Here is a 16,489-nt window from a genome sequence, read left to right as displayed (position 1 = left end):
GGTCTTAGAAGCTTGCAAGCAACCATCTAAGATACTGTGATGTCAGCTTGGTTGGGCCATGATTCTCAGTGTTTTGGTAGTTGTATAATGTTGTGATCACTTTCCTGTTGAAATTTGATATGTGATCACCCCCATGATGGAATCTGCTAAGAGGTACCGGCAGGGGCAGGGTCTGTGGCAGCTCACTGCCCCCTCGCCCTTCATCTCTCTGCCTTCCACCACCTACTTCCCTCCTGCTCGCTCTGTTGGGGCTTTTGATTGTTCTAGACCCTGCAGCTGGCTCCTGTTCATCTGACCTCTGGTTCTTGGGACTTGAGCTAGCAGCTTGCCTGCCCATCTTGAGATCTGTCGATCTTCACAGCCTGCTACAGTCCCACTCTCAGGCCTGCTGATCTTGGGTTCGCCAGCCCCTGCAGCTACGTGAATCAGAATTCTCTTTCCTGTCCCACAGGCTTGGGACACAGGGTCTCCAAAAATCACCTGAGCCATTTCCTTGATATAAATCTCTCTCTCTATATATACATTTCACTGGTTTGGCTTCTTTAGAAAACCCAGCCTAAGGCAGATACATCTATTGGTCCCATCCCATCTAGAGCAAAGGAAAATAAAGAAAACCAAAGGCACAGGGAAAATATTAGTCCCAAGAACTAAAGGACCACATGAACCACAGCCTCCACCAGCCTGAGCCCAGAAGAACTAGATGGTGCCTGGCTACCACCACCGACTACTCTGACAGGGATCACAACAGACAGTCCTGAACAGAGCTCAAGAAAAATGTACAACAGAATCCAAATTCACACACACACACACACACACACACACACAAACCAGACTTACTGGTGTAACACAGACTGCAGGAGTCTCCAAGACTGTAGCCCCCAGACACTGATAACTCAGAACTGAAGTTACTCCCACAGCCCACCTTTTAGCCAAAGATTAGACAAGCCATATAAAGTAAACAATAACACATGCGAGGAGCGTGCTTCTTAGTTCAATCAAGCATATGAGGCCAAATGGAGAACACCTGCCCAAAAGCAAAGGCGAGAAGGCCGGAAGGGACGGGAAAACTGGATGAATGGACACGAGGAAACCGGGGTGGAAAGGGAAAGGGAGAGTGCTGACACATTGTGGGGACCACAACCAATGCCACAAAATAATTTGTGTATAAATTTTTGAATGAGAAACTAATTTGCGCTGTAAACTTTCACTTAAAGCACACTTTAAAAACAAAACAAAAAAATACTGCCTGGTACCGGTATAATGATATACATATAGACCAATGGAATAGAACTGACAGTCTAGAAATAAATCAACACATCTAATTTTTGACAAGGGTGCTCAGTCCATTCAATGGGGAAAGAAGAGTCTCTTCAACAAACGGTGCTGGGAACATCGGATTTCCACATGCAGAAAAATGAAATAGGATTCATGCCTCATTCCATACACAAAAATAAATTCAAAATAGATTAGGAACCTAAATGTCAAAATTAAAACCATAAAATTCTAAGAAGAAATTCTAAGAAGAAAAAGGAGGGGCAATACTTTCAGGCCTAGCTTTTAACAACAAATTATCAAATATAATAACAAAAGCACAAACAGTAAAAGACAAATAAATGGGACCTCATAAGAATTAAAAACTTTCGTTCATCAAAAGACTTTACCAAAACAGTAAAAATAGAAGCTACCGAATGGGAGAATATCTTTGGAAACCATATATCCGACAAGATATTTAGGGATGGGGGAGGGGTCGATGATCAGGCTTTTAAATTGGAAAAGCTTAGCATTTTCAGTTTTGGACAAAGGGGCTAAGACTATCCTACTTTCTTGAATCCAAGAACCCAACAGTTGGAAAAAGCACCTGTGATTTTAAAACAGATTTGAGGGAGAGGAGGACTATGCCATTAAGTATAAATAGCTAACATGAGGTCCTAGTTTCAGAAATATTAAAACATGAAAGAAGTCACATCTTAGAATGACTTGGGTGGGGGGAGGGGGGCGATGACCATGCTTTCAGAAGCGTGAGGCTGCCTGTAGGCTTATGGGGAACAATTGGAAAGGGGTTAGGCTGAAGGCCAGAACCACTGAGAGAACAACCTTTAGTTCTTTAGGCATCACATCTCCAAGAATGCAACCCAAGATCAAATGAGACTGGTGGGAAACGTCACTAGACTGGTGGTTACGTTTACTATGTCTAAAAATCTGGGAACTTTTTCATTTTTTCATGTAAACTGCTATCAAGTCTTCACCCTTCTATACTTGTGCCAATGATTTTCAGATGAATTCACAGTTAATTCTACTTCAGCTGTGATGTTGTGGCTTGTTAAGACAGTTTGAATCTAGAATGAGTACCTCTGGTATTTGTTATCTCTGACAGCTGGATGGCATCCGCACATCTGATAAGCATGCTGCTAAATTGCTCCACCACGAGGAATGTATTGGCTACGACTGGCCTTAATGACTGGCCTTAGTTCAGATTAAATACTTGTCAAAAACCCTAGGTGTTAATAAATTAATATTACCCTATACTCCGAGAGTTCTCTGGAGCACACCTTTTGGTGTTAAAAAATGACTCCTTTCCTGACAAGCAGCAGGATAGGAAATTAAGCATAAAGATGCAAGCCTGCTATTCTTCCTTATGGGCTTTAATGCCATTTACTTTACAAAGACTTGAATCTTAGGGAATTAACTCCTTGTCCTTAGGGCTAAGGCTGCCTTAAAATTAAAAGAATCAATCCACTTGGTGTCTTAATTAGTGACAAGAAGAGGCAAGCCCTCTTTTTGAAAATCAAGGCATTTATATGTCTCTGCCTTCTGGCACATTTTTCATTCTCCATGGTATCACAAAATTACATTAAATTCTTTAGGGATTGTGTCTGCAAGTCCCTTTAGCCAATTGGACATGTCATCTGAGTCAGGAAACTTAAAGAAGCTTAGTGCTTTCTTCCTATCGCATCTATCTTAGAGTATATTTTAGACCTAGCACTGTTTGCTTAAAACTATCTAGTTCAAAAATGGTTCTTTTAAAATAGCTATTGAGAAGCTCTGCCTTTTCCTGGACTTTTTATATCACCCTACAAGCGGAGGCTCAAGCCCTTCTTTGCTCTTCTACTTGTTCTGTTAATAGATGATAATATTTTTAAAATTGCCTTTACTGTTTCTGGAGCCCTGGTGGTGCGGTGGTTAAGAGCTACAAACTGGTAACCAAAAGGTCGGCAGTTTGAATCTATCAGCCCATCCTTGGGAGCCCTTTTTGCGCAGTTCTGCTCTGTCCTATGAAGTTGCTATGAGTCAGAATCTACTCAATGGCAACGGTTAGTGTTTCTGGTGAATTTCAACCCAAGATGTAATTTTTTTTTTTTAAGTTATTACTCTGAAAGGCTCATGGTACTCTATATACGCCTTATACATGTATGTCCTCATACTCTGTGTTCATATCTTTAAAAAATTGAAGCCCATCAGAGAGCTCCTTTCCTAGTGATGCTGGTTTCTTTAGATGTCTCTTGCTTTTCTCTCTGGGTAATTTCTAATCTCACTGTATTTTCACTGCCATCTCTATTCCAATTATTCCCAATATCTGCAGTGTTTATTTGACTCCTGAACTTCAGACCTATATTACCAATGGCCTGGTGGACAGCAATGATGTTCACTGACATACTCAAGAAAACAACTCAGCATCTTCCCTCTCAAACTTGACCCTATTCCAGAATTCTCTGTTCATGGAATCTCCACCTTGACTTTTCATCTCATACCTAGTATGTATTCTCAAGTCCTTCCAATCAAGTCTTCACACAGCCCTTGAATCCTGCTTCTCTGCCCACCCCACTGTAGGCCAGACCATCAGCATCTCTCGAGTACACATATGCAATCACCTTCACTTAAGCCCTGCTCAAGGCTGAGCAAGGTCGCAAGTCCAAAGGTGGAGTCCAAAGAAGCTGGCTGCTAAAGGCTAATGAGAAAATGAGTTGAGACAGAGTTGTATGAGAGCCTCTGACTAGAAGGAGTAGACACAATTCCCCAAAGGAAGTCTGGCCCAAAACCCAGTAATAAACAATCCCAGGAAAATCACTGCAGCAACAGAGGTGTTGGTCCCAGTAAGTGAGTTGTGATTAGAAGGTGTGTGGGGGCAGTTTGAGTGCAGAGACAAGGACAAATTCTAGAAACAAGAACAGAGTCAGTGAGAGCAGGGGTCGGAGATGTCTCTCAAGATGAGCCAGGCTCAGGTACCAGGAAAACACCCTCAGACAAAAAGGGGTGTTGTGTGGCCCTCAGAGTGTAGTCCTAGCAGCACTGCTTTCAGCCCTGACTCTTAAGGGAACTGTGGCAGTTTGCTGCCACTGCTAAGCCTTCTCTAATTCTAATCTCATATCTCTCCAATCCATCTTCCTCCCTGCCACAAGAGTTAGTTTACGAAAAAAAAAAAATTAGGTTATGTCACTTCCCTGCCCAAAAACCTTTAATAACTTCTCACTGACACTAGGAGAAAGTCCAAACTCCTATTTACAATATGCAGCCTTTCCCAGTCTTACTCTACTAATCTTTCATTCCAGGGTCTTTTTCTGTCCCTCTCTCTTCTCCTCCTTCTGCTGCTCTAGCCACACACACCTCCCTGACATACCTCCACAAGCTGTTCTCTCACTGTCCCATGCCTTTGTATGGGTTTTTCCTTCCTTTTTCTTTATCTCTTTTGCTTCCTTCTTCTTTAGCGCTGCCTTAGTTCCCCTGAGAATTAAATGCCACGAGTGCTGGGATACTGTCTGACTTACTCTTGGCTTTTCCCCAGTGGATACACAGCATGCATCAATAGTGTCTGTTATAACTGCATAATTCCTTTACCAATGCTCTTTGTTCATATGGATTTAAATTACTATGTAGGGTTACTTGTCTTCAGCCTGAAGAACTTTAATATTTCTTGTAAGGCAGTTCTGTTAGCTACGAATCTTTCCATTTTTGTTTATCTGGGAAAGTATTCCCCTTTCATTTATGAATGATAACTTTGGTGAACATAGGATTCTTGGTTGAGTTTTTTTTCTTTGAACAAGATTTTCTCCGTCTCTGACTTTTCAACATTTTTACTATGATGTTGCTGTTTGTGAGTCTCTGTATTGACCCCAGTTAGAGTTTATTAAGCTTCCTGGACGCATAGGTTATTGTTTTTCAATAAATTTGGGAAGTTTCAGCCATTATTTCTTGAAATATTTATTCTTCTCTCTCTCCTCTCCTCCTAGTACTCCCATTATGCATATATTGGTGAGCTTAATGGTGCCCCATATTTACCCGAGGCTCTGTTCATTTTTCTTCACTCTTTTTCTCTCTCTTCTTTGGTTTTTATAATCTCTATTGATCTATCTTCAAGCTCACTAATTCTTTCTTCTGCCCGTTCAAATCTACTGGTGAACCCCTCTAGTGAATTTTTTTTACTTCAGTTTTTGTACTTTTCAACTCCAGAATTTTTTTTTTAAATATATCTCCTTATTGATATTTTCTATTTGATATAACCCTGTCGTCATACCTTCCTTTACTTCTTTAATCATGCTTTCCTTTAGTTCTGTGAACATATCTATAATGGTTACTTTGAAATCTTTTTCTGTTAAATGTTACATCTGGTCACTCTCACAGGTAGTTCCTATTGCCTACCTTTATTCTGGTGTATGGGTTACACATTCCTATTTCTTTGCATGCATGGCTCATAATTTTTTGATGGAAACTGGACATTCTAGATTGTACTGTGGCAACTCTAGGTACAGTTCTCCCGCTCCAGGACTTCTTATTGTTTATTTAGTGACTGGTTGGATACTTTCAATGAAGTCTATTTCCCCCCAAACAATGTTAAGTCTCTAATGTTACTCCTCAGGGAGGCACAGCTTTTGATATGCCCGCAGTCACCCTAAGATGACAGTGATATTAGAAGGGCTCTCATCTTTTCTTTTCCTGACTACAGCCAGCTGTTAAACTGCACTAATTACAGATTGATAGCTCTATTGTTTCCAACAATGCCCTGGGGCACTTAGTTTACAAACTAATCCAATCAAATTGTGGCTCCTTTGAAGGAATAGTTTTTGAGGTCAGTGTTTGAATTTGTTCTGACCCCAGGAAGCCTCCACCCAGCTCTCTTACACAGTCTATCTAGACTGTATCTTCATTAGATTCAGGAAGCTCCTCTCAATTGTCTTCACCACAGCCTCCACTGTTATTGAGAGCATTATTAGGCTTAAACTTCTCTACCTTAGCTGCAAATGAAATCAATTTCTCTGGAAAGAGATTATGAGCTGTTTTAAAGCCAAATAGACTGGGTAGAGCAAGTGGTTTGCAACTGGCTGCTAATCTAAAGGTTGACAGTTCAAACCCACCCAGAGGCTCTCGAGAAGGAGGACCTAGTGAACTGCTTCCATAAAGATTACTGCCAAGAAAACACTTTGGAGCAGTTCTACTCTGTAGCACATCAGGTCACCTTGAGTCAGAATAGACTTGAGGGTAACAGATTTCATTTTTGTTTTAAGGCCTGTTTCTCCCTCAAGGCAAAATCTCTGAGACAGGGCTGTGGAGTTGGGGTAGGGGCAATGGCAAGCTCCCCTCTAAGTGATACCCCATTCTAGGAGCTGAGTGCTAAGTGGAGCGGAGGGCAGTATCCTGAGGTCCTGTTGGCTTGCCTGTCCTGCCGTGGAACCACCACCTTGTGAGACAGTGGAAGCGCTATCAGGGCCCCAGTATTCTCAGTGCACCATGCCCAAGGCAGAACTCTGTTCCATGAGTGGTGTGGTGGGTGAAAGAGAGCCCCTCACCTCTCAATAGCACTCTCCTGGGACTTATCCTCAGCTACAGGTAGCTGGGGGCAAGATCAGAAACGCTGATGTCTCTGCATCCTAGAAAGAACACCCTCTGACTGGGAACTGGGGGGAAAGGTAGCCCTGTGTCCTTGGCTGTGGCAGTCTGGAGAGGAGTCTCTGCCTCACTTAGCAGGCAGGAGGAATGGTCTTGGTTTAAATATCACAGACTCTCACTTTTCTTACCAAATTTTTGTAAATGTTCTTGAATAGATGTTTCCTGATTTGCTGTTTGTCCTTAGGATCCTTTTCAGAGACTTTAAATGGTTGTTTATTTGTTTGTTTTTTATACAGTTTTCACCAGTTTCACTGGGGAGTAGATCATCAGAACTGCTCGTGCTGGCATGCTAGAGCTGCCCAGGATAATTCTACACAACTGCCCAGGGTAATTCTTTGCATGTTGATGTACAAGTAGTTAATTGGATGACAAATATTTCAATTTTGTCATCTTAGTAACCAAAATAGATTATGATGAAGATTCACTTAGTTATCCAGATACTCATCCATTAGTCCACAGTTGACAATAATAGTTAAATAAAATCATGTAAAATAAATGACCAAATCATATTGTGCATCTGGAGACATAATCAGAAAAAGAGTCACAAATAAAGGTGTCTTGGGTGCTTCTTTTTCTGATTCCATTCTTTCCTTTGACTGTTTTTAGTGCTTTTTATGTGCTGGGCACTATGCTAAGTGTTGGGAATTAAAGATGAGTAGAATTTTATAACTACACTTAAGGAGGTATAGTCTGAAAGGAAAAATCATTATCTGATGTAATATTACATAACAAAGTTCACAGAGACGAGAAAGATTGTATTTTCCAATGCACATGTGGATGGTAAGCTATATAATGTTAATAGCTGTATTAGCAGCAATTTATTATAAGATATCTTTCATTTTAATATGGCTGCTAACCAAAAGGTTGGCAGTTTGAATCCACCAGCTTCTCCTTGGAAACCTTACGGGGCAGTTCTGCTCTGTCCTACAGGGTCACTATGAATCATAATCAACTTGACAGCAATGGGTTTATTTTATAAAACTGAAAAAATTTTAAAATTACAATGCACTATTTAAAATTAAACCTCAAAATTAAAGAATTTTCAGACTAAAGCACATCACATATTGATGACAAGCTTAAAGGAAAATATGGCATTGCGGTTGAGTTTTATGAAACAAAAATTAATACGAGGACAAACATTCAAAAGCGTAAAGACCAAAGGCTTTGAAGTGCAAGAGACCCGAGTCTGAAACCTGTTCTACCATAGACCTTTTTTCCTCACCTGGAAAATGGGGACAAAGTGCTATGTCATGGGATGGCTCTAAAGACGAAATGGTAATGTGGCATATAATAAAGGCTAGCTATTTTTCAATACATGGATGTATTGTAGGTCTATGATACCATAATCTGGACAGAAAAAAAAAGGGGGGGAATCAGGAAGGCAACAATAGAGGATTCTGGTGCTGGGGGTGGGGTGTAGTAGAGTTCTGACAAAACACTAACAGTTCAAATTTACCCAGCATACAATAAAAGCTGGCCATCATAACTCTCTCTTTGCCACAATTTAAGACTCAATCTTTTCGGAATTCTTTCCAGGACAACATAGTTCCAATTTTAAAAACAGCCAAAAAAAAAAAAGCAAATGGGAAAGTGATATTCATTTTAAGTAAATATGGTTTTAGTCAAATTCCATACAATTGAGGCTTTAAGAAAATTATTTTTAATAAAATGCCTCAAAGACCAGTAGATCCTTAGGGCTCATCTATGGCCTGGAGGTCAACATTGGCCCTGGAGGCCAATTCCCACCCTTCTTTATTTCCTGCAGGACGTAGGCTGCAGGTGTCATGTACTCTCTGATCGCTACCATCAAAGCTCTCACTACCATGTATTGGAACTATGTGCTTACCTGTCTATCCAGACCCATTAGAAATTTAACTTCCTGAGGGAGGGGCTGTGCTATTTATCTTTGTATCCCAGCACTTATAAACTACCTGACACATGATAAATGTTTGTTAGGCTAAACTGTCAAATTTCTTTTAAGCCCCAATTTTATCAGGAATTTCCCTCTAAGTACAATTTCCACTCCTTTATAGGCAGTTCTCAAAGTATGGTCAGCAAGCCATTATGGGTTCCTGAGATATTTTCATAACTCTGCAAGGTCAAAACTGTTTTTGCAATAATACTCAAATGACATTTCACCTTTCCACTGTGCTGACATTTGCCCTGATGGTGCAAAAGCACTGATGGGTAAAAGCAGTCATGCCTTGTCAGGAAACTGTACTAGCAGTCCTGGTATTCCTCACCACCATACGCATTCAGTAAAAAAACACCGCTTCCCACTTTGAAATGTGGCGTCTGGGGTCCTAAATGCTAACAAGCGGCCATCTAAGATACATCAATTGGTCTGAACCCACCTGGAGCAAAGGAAAATGAAGAACACCAAGGTCACACAACAACTAAGAACCCAAGAGACAGAAAGGGCCACATGAACCAGAGACCTACATCATCCTGAGACCAGAAGAACTAGTTGGTGCCCGGCCACAATCGATGACTGCCCTGTCAGGGAGCACAACAGAGAACTCATGAGGGAGCAGGAGATCAGTGGGATACAGACCCCAAATTCTCATAAAAAGACCACACTTAATGGTCTGACTGCGACTAGAGGAATCCCGGCGGCAAAGCTCCCCAGACCTTCTGTTGGCACAGGACAGGAACCATCCCCAAAGACAACTCATCAGACATGAAAGGGACTGGTCAGTGTGGGGGAGAGAGATGCTGATGAAGAGTGAGCTAATTAAATCAGGTGGACACTGGAGAGTGTGTTGGCAACTCTTGACTGGAGGGGGGATGGGAAGATAGAGAGAGAGGGAAGACGGCAAAATTGGCACGAAAGGAGAGACTGAAAGGGCTGACTCAATAGGGGGAGAGCAAGTGGGAGAAGGGAGTAAGATGCATGTAAACTTACATGTGACAGACTGATTGGAATTGTAAATGTTCACTTGAAGCTTAATAAATGTTAATTAAAAAAAAAAAAACAACACTCATTTCTGTTAAGAATGCCCTTGATGAAGCAGTGAAAAAAAGGAAAAATCATTCATTTTATTAAATCTCAATCCTTGAGTATATATCTTTTTATTATTCTGGGTGATGAAATGAGAAATAAATACGATACATTTCTGCTGTACGATGGTGGTCTTGAGGAAAAGATACTCCTAAAAGTGATTGAGTTATGAACTAAACTAGGTACTTTGTCCATGGAATGTGATTTTTACTTGAAAGAAGGACTAAAAGACAAACTATGGTTATTCGGACTTAGGTATCCGGCAGACGTTTTCTGAAAAATGAATTAAGTAAGCCTGGCACTTCAAGGAAAACAAATGACAGTATTTGTAGCCAATGAAAATCTAACTTTCAATCAAAAATTAGAATTTTAGAAAACTCCTATTTACCGCTGTGAACGTGATAGCATCTCATACTTAAAGGCTTTTCTGATGAGATTGGTGGTGATATTAATGAATGTGATTTTTTTTTTTAATATTGCACAATGAGAACCCCTGAAACTACGGCCCCCAGACGCACTGTTAACCCAGAACTGAAACCATTCCTGAAGCCCACTCTTCAGACAAAGATTAGACAGGACTATAAAACAAAGATGAATACATGTGAGTGATATGCTTCTTAGTTCAATCAGATATATGAGACCAATTGGACAGCTCCTGTCCAGAGACAGGATGAGAAGCCAGGAAGGGACAGGAACTGGTCAAATGAACAGAGGGAACCCAGGGTGGAAAGGGGGAGTGTGCTGTCCCATTGTGGGGATTGCAACTAATGCCACAAAACAATGTGTATAAATTTTTGTATGCGAAATTAACATGAGCTGTAAACTTTCACCTAAAGCACAATAAATAAACAAACAAACAAATAAAATATACTGCATAATGAAATATGTCAACATCTGGAACACATATGCAAAACTTTGTCAATATTTTCCATGGGTAAAAGATACAAAGGGCAAAACAGACCAATGGATTTAATATAACAGAGTATGAAAAGCTTATATGGATATGGTTTCAGATTCTACACTGCACTAAACTTTAACACACCACCACTGTTGAGTTTTGGCATAGTATCAAAGAACACCCACAATTATCTGAAAAGGCTATTAAAATTCTCCTCCCTTTTCTACCTTCATATCTGTGTGAGGCTGGATTTCCTTCATATACTTCAACACAACTTATATCCACAGGTTGAAAAAGCAGCAGATATGTGAATCTAGCTGTCTTCTGATAAGTCCGACATTAAAGAGATAACATAAGACAATGCTACTCTTCTCACTATGTGAAAAACATAGTTATTTTTAATCAAAATTTGTTAATTAACATGGAAAGGGTTTATTATTTTTAAATGAATTAATATTTTCTTAATTTCAATGTTAATTTCTAATATGGTAAATATTGATAAATACAACCCACACACAGAAAAGCTTTTTAGGATCTTCAATAATTTCTAAAAGGATGAAGCCATCCTGAAACCAAACAGTTTTAAAGCTGCTGCTTTACAGAATTAATCAAATTGCCTATTAAATTAGCAGTTTGTGGGGTAAAGAATTTAGCTTTAAGTTAAGGTTAAGAAAAAAGTTAAGGTGGCCTTTGTCCTTGGTTCCTGAGAAATAACCCTTAGGCTAATTGGAGTGCCTTGGTCTGAGGCTTCCAGGTCCCACTTTAAGATTTGTGCTGGAGAGTATCAGCTGGCCAGAGCAGAAAAGACTTACCAGCGAGGCCAATATCAACTGGCCTCGGGAGGCATGATTTAGCCTATCACGCAGGACCGGCCAATAAAAGCCCTGAACATGGTGGCTCAGACAGCTTCCTGTTCACCCTCTTTAAGACATGAGAGTTTCACTCTGGGGACCCTCCCAGGCCTTGCCCAAGCATCTCTTCCTTATGATGATCCTGATTTGTATCTTTTACTATAATAAATCCCTAATCGTAAGTATAGTTCTGTAAGTGGTTCCAGCAAATTACTGAGCCCAAAGGAGAGGGGGGAGACAGTGATGAAAGTGAGGGTGTCCTGTGGACTCCCGAACTTGTAGCTGGCATCTATTTGGCAGTCTAAAGGGCAGTGTCCTTTCAACCTGTAAGATCTGCCGTAGCTCCAGGTGGTCAGAAAAGGTGTACGGCATGGGCGGCTGGTGTCAGAACTGACTGAGAAGTGGGAAGGTGGGGACTGGATCAATTCCCACAGTTTGAGGACCAGTTTCATATTGATTCTTATCCACAAAGTTATCGACTAAGTATCCAAAGGACATTATCATTTTTTCCTACCTGCCCAGTTTGATAATGCCTGGCAAATTGGTTAACCACTCGATAATCATTTGCAAAGTACTCCATCAGAATGGAAGGAACCTCAGCAAAGTCAGTGGGGCATCTGGTTCCTAAAATAGGGAAATAAGAAAAAAGTTGGCACAAATTAAATCAACCTAGCTTTCTTTTTATTCACCCTTTAAAGCTTGTTTGTACTTCTGATGAACTATGGTAAACCTTAACTCATTAAATCAATATTTTACTTCTATACAATTATTGTACGTATTTGCAGAGAAGTTTATTATAACCCTGTGTATTTTACTTTAAATCAAAAGTAAAACAAAATATTTGTACAGCTGGATAAAACACCTTATAAAGCAATGGCTCACACCCTCTACAAATAAACCTGTCTTTGGCTTCCTGGCTATACATACAGTACAAATTACAACCTTTTTACAATTACTATAACACTTGTACTTAATTCACTGAATTCCACTACCAAATGCTTTTACCCTTCTTTTGTTTTAAAACTACTTAATTTTATCCATTTACCTGCTTTTTGTAATAAAGTTAATCTTCAACGCAGAAAAGCAGTATTTTAAGCTAAAGATTTCTTAGAGCAGCGGATTCTTATGATACTGCTCAGCCCACCTACAGACTTTTCAAATATTTTCTCCTCTCCAAGGTAGTATATGTATAAAGTTAATAAATACTGAACGCCAACATTTACTAGGTGGTCTAACGCTGACTATATATGGTAGTAAGCTTAAGACCTAGAGATGAGACAGCTAAGAAGAAAGTCTATAATCATCACACACACATAACACGCACACAAAATAACAAAGCAGAACTACAATTTTATACGGGGGAAGAAATACAAGAAAAAATACCATACTTTTTTTTTACATGCTTTTTTGTTTTCTAATTGGCTGTGGATAAAAAGAGGCAACACTGTGTAAAAGAAAGAGTGCTGAACCTGACATCAAAATAACTCAGAGTTTGAGTTTCTTTAATCACACACACAAAACTATCAGCTCCTAATAAGAAAATCAGGCTATACCTGCCATGCTTTCCTCACAAAGTTCCCTGGGAGGTCACATGAAATAAACAGATATGAATAAACTTATAAAATTGTAGTGCTCTCTCTCTATATGTATGTACAGTTATTATCTTCACTGAATTATGATATTCTTTCTCCCTGAATCTTCAAGCATGCTTGAAAAGGCAGGTGTTATGTTCATTTAATAGATGAGGGAAATAATGAAACTCAAAATACTTTCCTTGTACTTGCCTTTATTATACTGTGCAGTGACAATTTCATTCCTTTAATTTCTAAAAAAAAAAAGTCTAATTTTTATTTTTAATTCAACTAAAATTTATTGAGTAACCAGTCACTTGCACTGCGTTTAGCATTGTGAATGCTGAAATGAGTAACATGCATTTCATGTTTTCAAGAAGCTCAAAGTCTGGCCCTGGAAAAAGATGCAAAAAAACTATATTGTAGTCAGCAATAAAGCTGGGGCATTCACTTAACACACTCATATTGCACTGAGGTATATACAAAACATGATAGGAACACAGTTAAGGAGTGTTTAAGTAGTCACAGCCCTCACCTAGAAGAAGCTTACTTAGCAAATGACAGGTTGAATCTCAAATTTAATTACTTATATCTTTAATCTGGAACGAAGAGGTCTTAACAAGAGATTAGAAAACCGTTACACTCAATAAAACTTGAAAAGCAAATTACGATTTAAGTAATACCTGGTCCCTCTTTAATGGAACTACTTCTATTGCATTTGATTCCAAAAGAAGGAGAACATAAAAATCTAAATGTATTTGATCCATACATTTTTAAAACTATCGATTTCATTAGATTACATATTCTCCATGATTAACAGACTGTGAATGGAACAGCTTCTATTTCAGTCATTCAATGCCTGCTACTGTAAGCCCTATGCTAATAAGCAAATTCTCTACCTTTACTTCTGGGACACATTCACTGTAAATGGATTGGTCAAAAAATTAATACTTCTGCTCATTTTAACAAATAAATGTGTCAACAACAGCTTGAATCTTGCTATATCTTAAATACCATGCTCAGATGAAGGAAGTTACAGATATGGAAAGGCAATGGTCTTATGTGAGTGAGACCTAGGAGTCCACATCCACCCGCTAAATTTTCCAGCACGGAGCTTTCAACAACCTCTGCCAAAGTCTAGGGGCAAGGCCAAAGGAGAGACAGACAGGGGCCCTCAAGGAACATCTACCATCCAACAGTCTTCACCTAGAGCAGGGTGGCAGTACACCATATGCTGGGGCAGAACAAGAGAGCTGAGAGGGATCGCCCACAATCATGAAACCCAGAGGTTAATCTGGAAAGCTGAGGGAACTCTCTAGTGGCCACAAAAACCAGAGGTTGGTCAATAGCGCAGGAAGAAGATTTTAGAGTCTCCCAGTGCTTTGATTCCCAAACCCTGCTTAAAAGAGAGTCTTCATTCTATTACCAAATATTTTGAAACTAATGATGAACTATAGCTAACTGAAGCTGCAACCTAACCCAGTCTAAGGAATTAAAGAAGTTCAACTCCCAAATCTAGTGGCCTGGCAAAGAAATGAGCATGCCCTTTTCTATGACTAAATATTATTTACTTCAAACTCTACTATTTTTTATTATGAGACATATGAAAAAGGAGAAAAACATGATTCATAATCAAGAGAAAAAACAGTCAAAAGAAGCAGTTTCGGAGCTGGCCCAGCTGTTAGAATGACCAGAAATGTGAAGAAAAAAATATTATAAATATGTTAAAGGATTTCATGGGAAAGGTGGGCAAAATGCATGAACAGATGGTGAATTTCTGCAGACATAGAAACTCTATAAAAATAGCCAAGCAAAAATTCTAAAATTGAATATAATAGTCTTAAAAGAAAAATTCACACAGACATGCACACCTATGTTCATTGCAGCATGATTCACAACAGCAAAAAGAAAGAACAACCTGAATAGCCATCAGTGATTGAAAGGATAAATAAATGTGGTATATGCATACAATGGAATACCATACAGCCAAAAAGAAAAAGTTCCTCAAAACATCTTAGAACATGGATGAATCTGGAGGACATTATGCTCAAGTGAAATAAGCCAGTCACAAAGGGACAAATATTGAATGAACACACTTTTATAAGATGACAAAAACAGATACATATACAGAGACCAGCGCTCATTGGTGGTTACCATTGGTGGAGGGGAGCACTCTCAAGATAGCAGACGCTTGTTTTGCTGGGTGATGGGAAAGGTAGCATCAAATGTGGGTGAAGTACACACAGCTTGACCAAGGTAAATGATATCACTAAAAAGTACACAGGAGAGAAGGACATACAAATATAATTTTGCAACAACACAAACAACAAACAAAAAATATGTGTCTGGATACACAAACATGTATATAGGCATATGTGCGTACGAGTATGAATATGTGGGTGCCAATGTGCGCACAGATGTAAGTATCTGTAGGAATATGTACATAGAGGTACATGCGTGCCTGCATGTGTATCCATATATATAATAAACCACATAGGGGACACAGGTATGAACAGTTCTTAGACATAACCAAACACCAGATGAGATAGGATCATTAGGTTTGAAGGTTTAGGACGATAGTTTCATGTGACAACTCAATTAATCAGCATACTATAGTTCATAAAGTGTATGTTCTACATCCCAATGTGGTGAGTAGTGTCTGGGGTTTTAAAAGCTTACAAACGGCCATCTAAGATACAACTATTGGTCTCTACTTGGCCAGTACAAAAGGGAAAGAAGGAAACCAAAGCTCAGAGAAGAAAGTAGTCTACAGGACTAACAGTCTACACAAACCACGGCCTCATGTACCCTGAAGCCAGAAGAGCTAGGTGGTTCCTGGCTACCACCACTGACTGTTCTGATCAGGGCCACAGTAGATGGATCCTGATAGAACGGGAGAAAAATGTGGAACAGAATTCAAGTTCTTAAAAAGTCCAGACTTGGCTGAGGGCTGTGGGGACCATGGTCTCAAGGAACATCTACCACAATTGGCATAATTTCGTTTATAAAGAAAATGTTCTACATTCTACTCTGGTAAGTAGTGTCTGGGGTCTCAACAGCCTGTGAGCAGCCAAGATACTCCACTGATCTCACCCCTTTGGGAGCAAGGGAGAATGAAGAAAACTAAAGATACAAGGGAAAGGTTAGTCCAATGGACTGATGGACCACATCTACCACAGCCTCCACAAGACTTAGTCTAGTACAACTAGGTAGTGCCTGGCTACCATCACTGATTGCTCTCACAGGGATCAAAATAGAGGGTCCCAGACAGAGCTGGAGAAAAATGCAG

The 16,489-nt window shown here is 39.7% G+C and overlaps 1 protein-coding gene across 4 annotated transcripts in view; it reads right to left on the bottom strand.

The window, feature by feature from the left end:
• MIPEP (mitochondrial intermediate peptidase) overlaps positions 1–16,489 on the bottom strand; it is a 227,938-nt gene that overhangs the window by 107,052 nt on the left and 104,397 nt on the right. For all 4 annotated transcript variants that reach the window (XR_002786773.2, XR_010319113.1, XM_064275339.1 and 1 more), the window contains exon 14: positions 12,144–12,253. Coding sequence is in view for 2 of the 4 variants with exons in the window: in XM_064275339.1 (XP_064131409.1) it covers positions 12,144–12,253 (110 nt within the window). In the remaining 2 variants the exon portion in view is untranslated. The remainder of the gene's footprint in view (positions 1–12,143; positions 12,254–16,489) is intronic.

This window comes from Loxodonta africana, chromosome 23 (genome assembly GCF_030014295.1).
Source record: "Loxodonta africana isolate mLoxAfr1 chromosome 23, mLoxAfr1.hap2, whole genome shotgun sequence".
NCBI lineage: Eukaryota > Metazoa > Chordata > Mammalia > Proboscidea > Elephantidae > Loxodonta > Loxodonta africana.
This window is presented reverse-complemented; position numbering and strand designations above follow the sequence as displayed.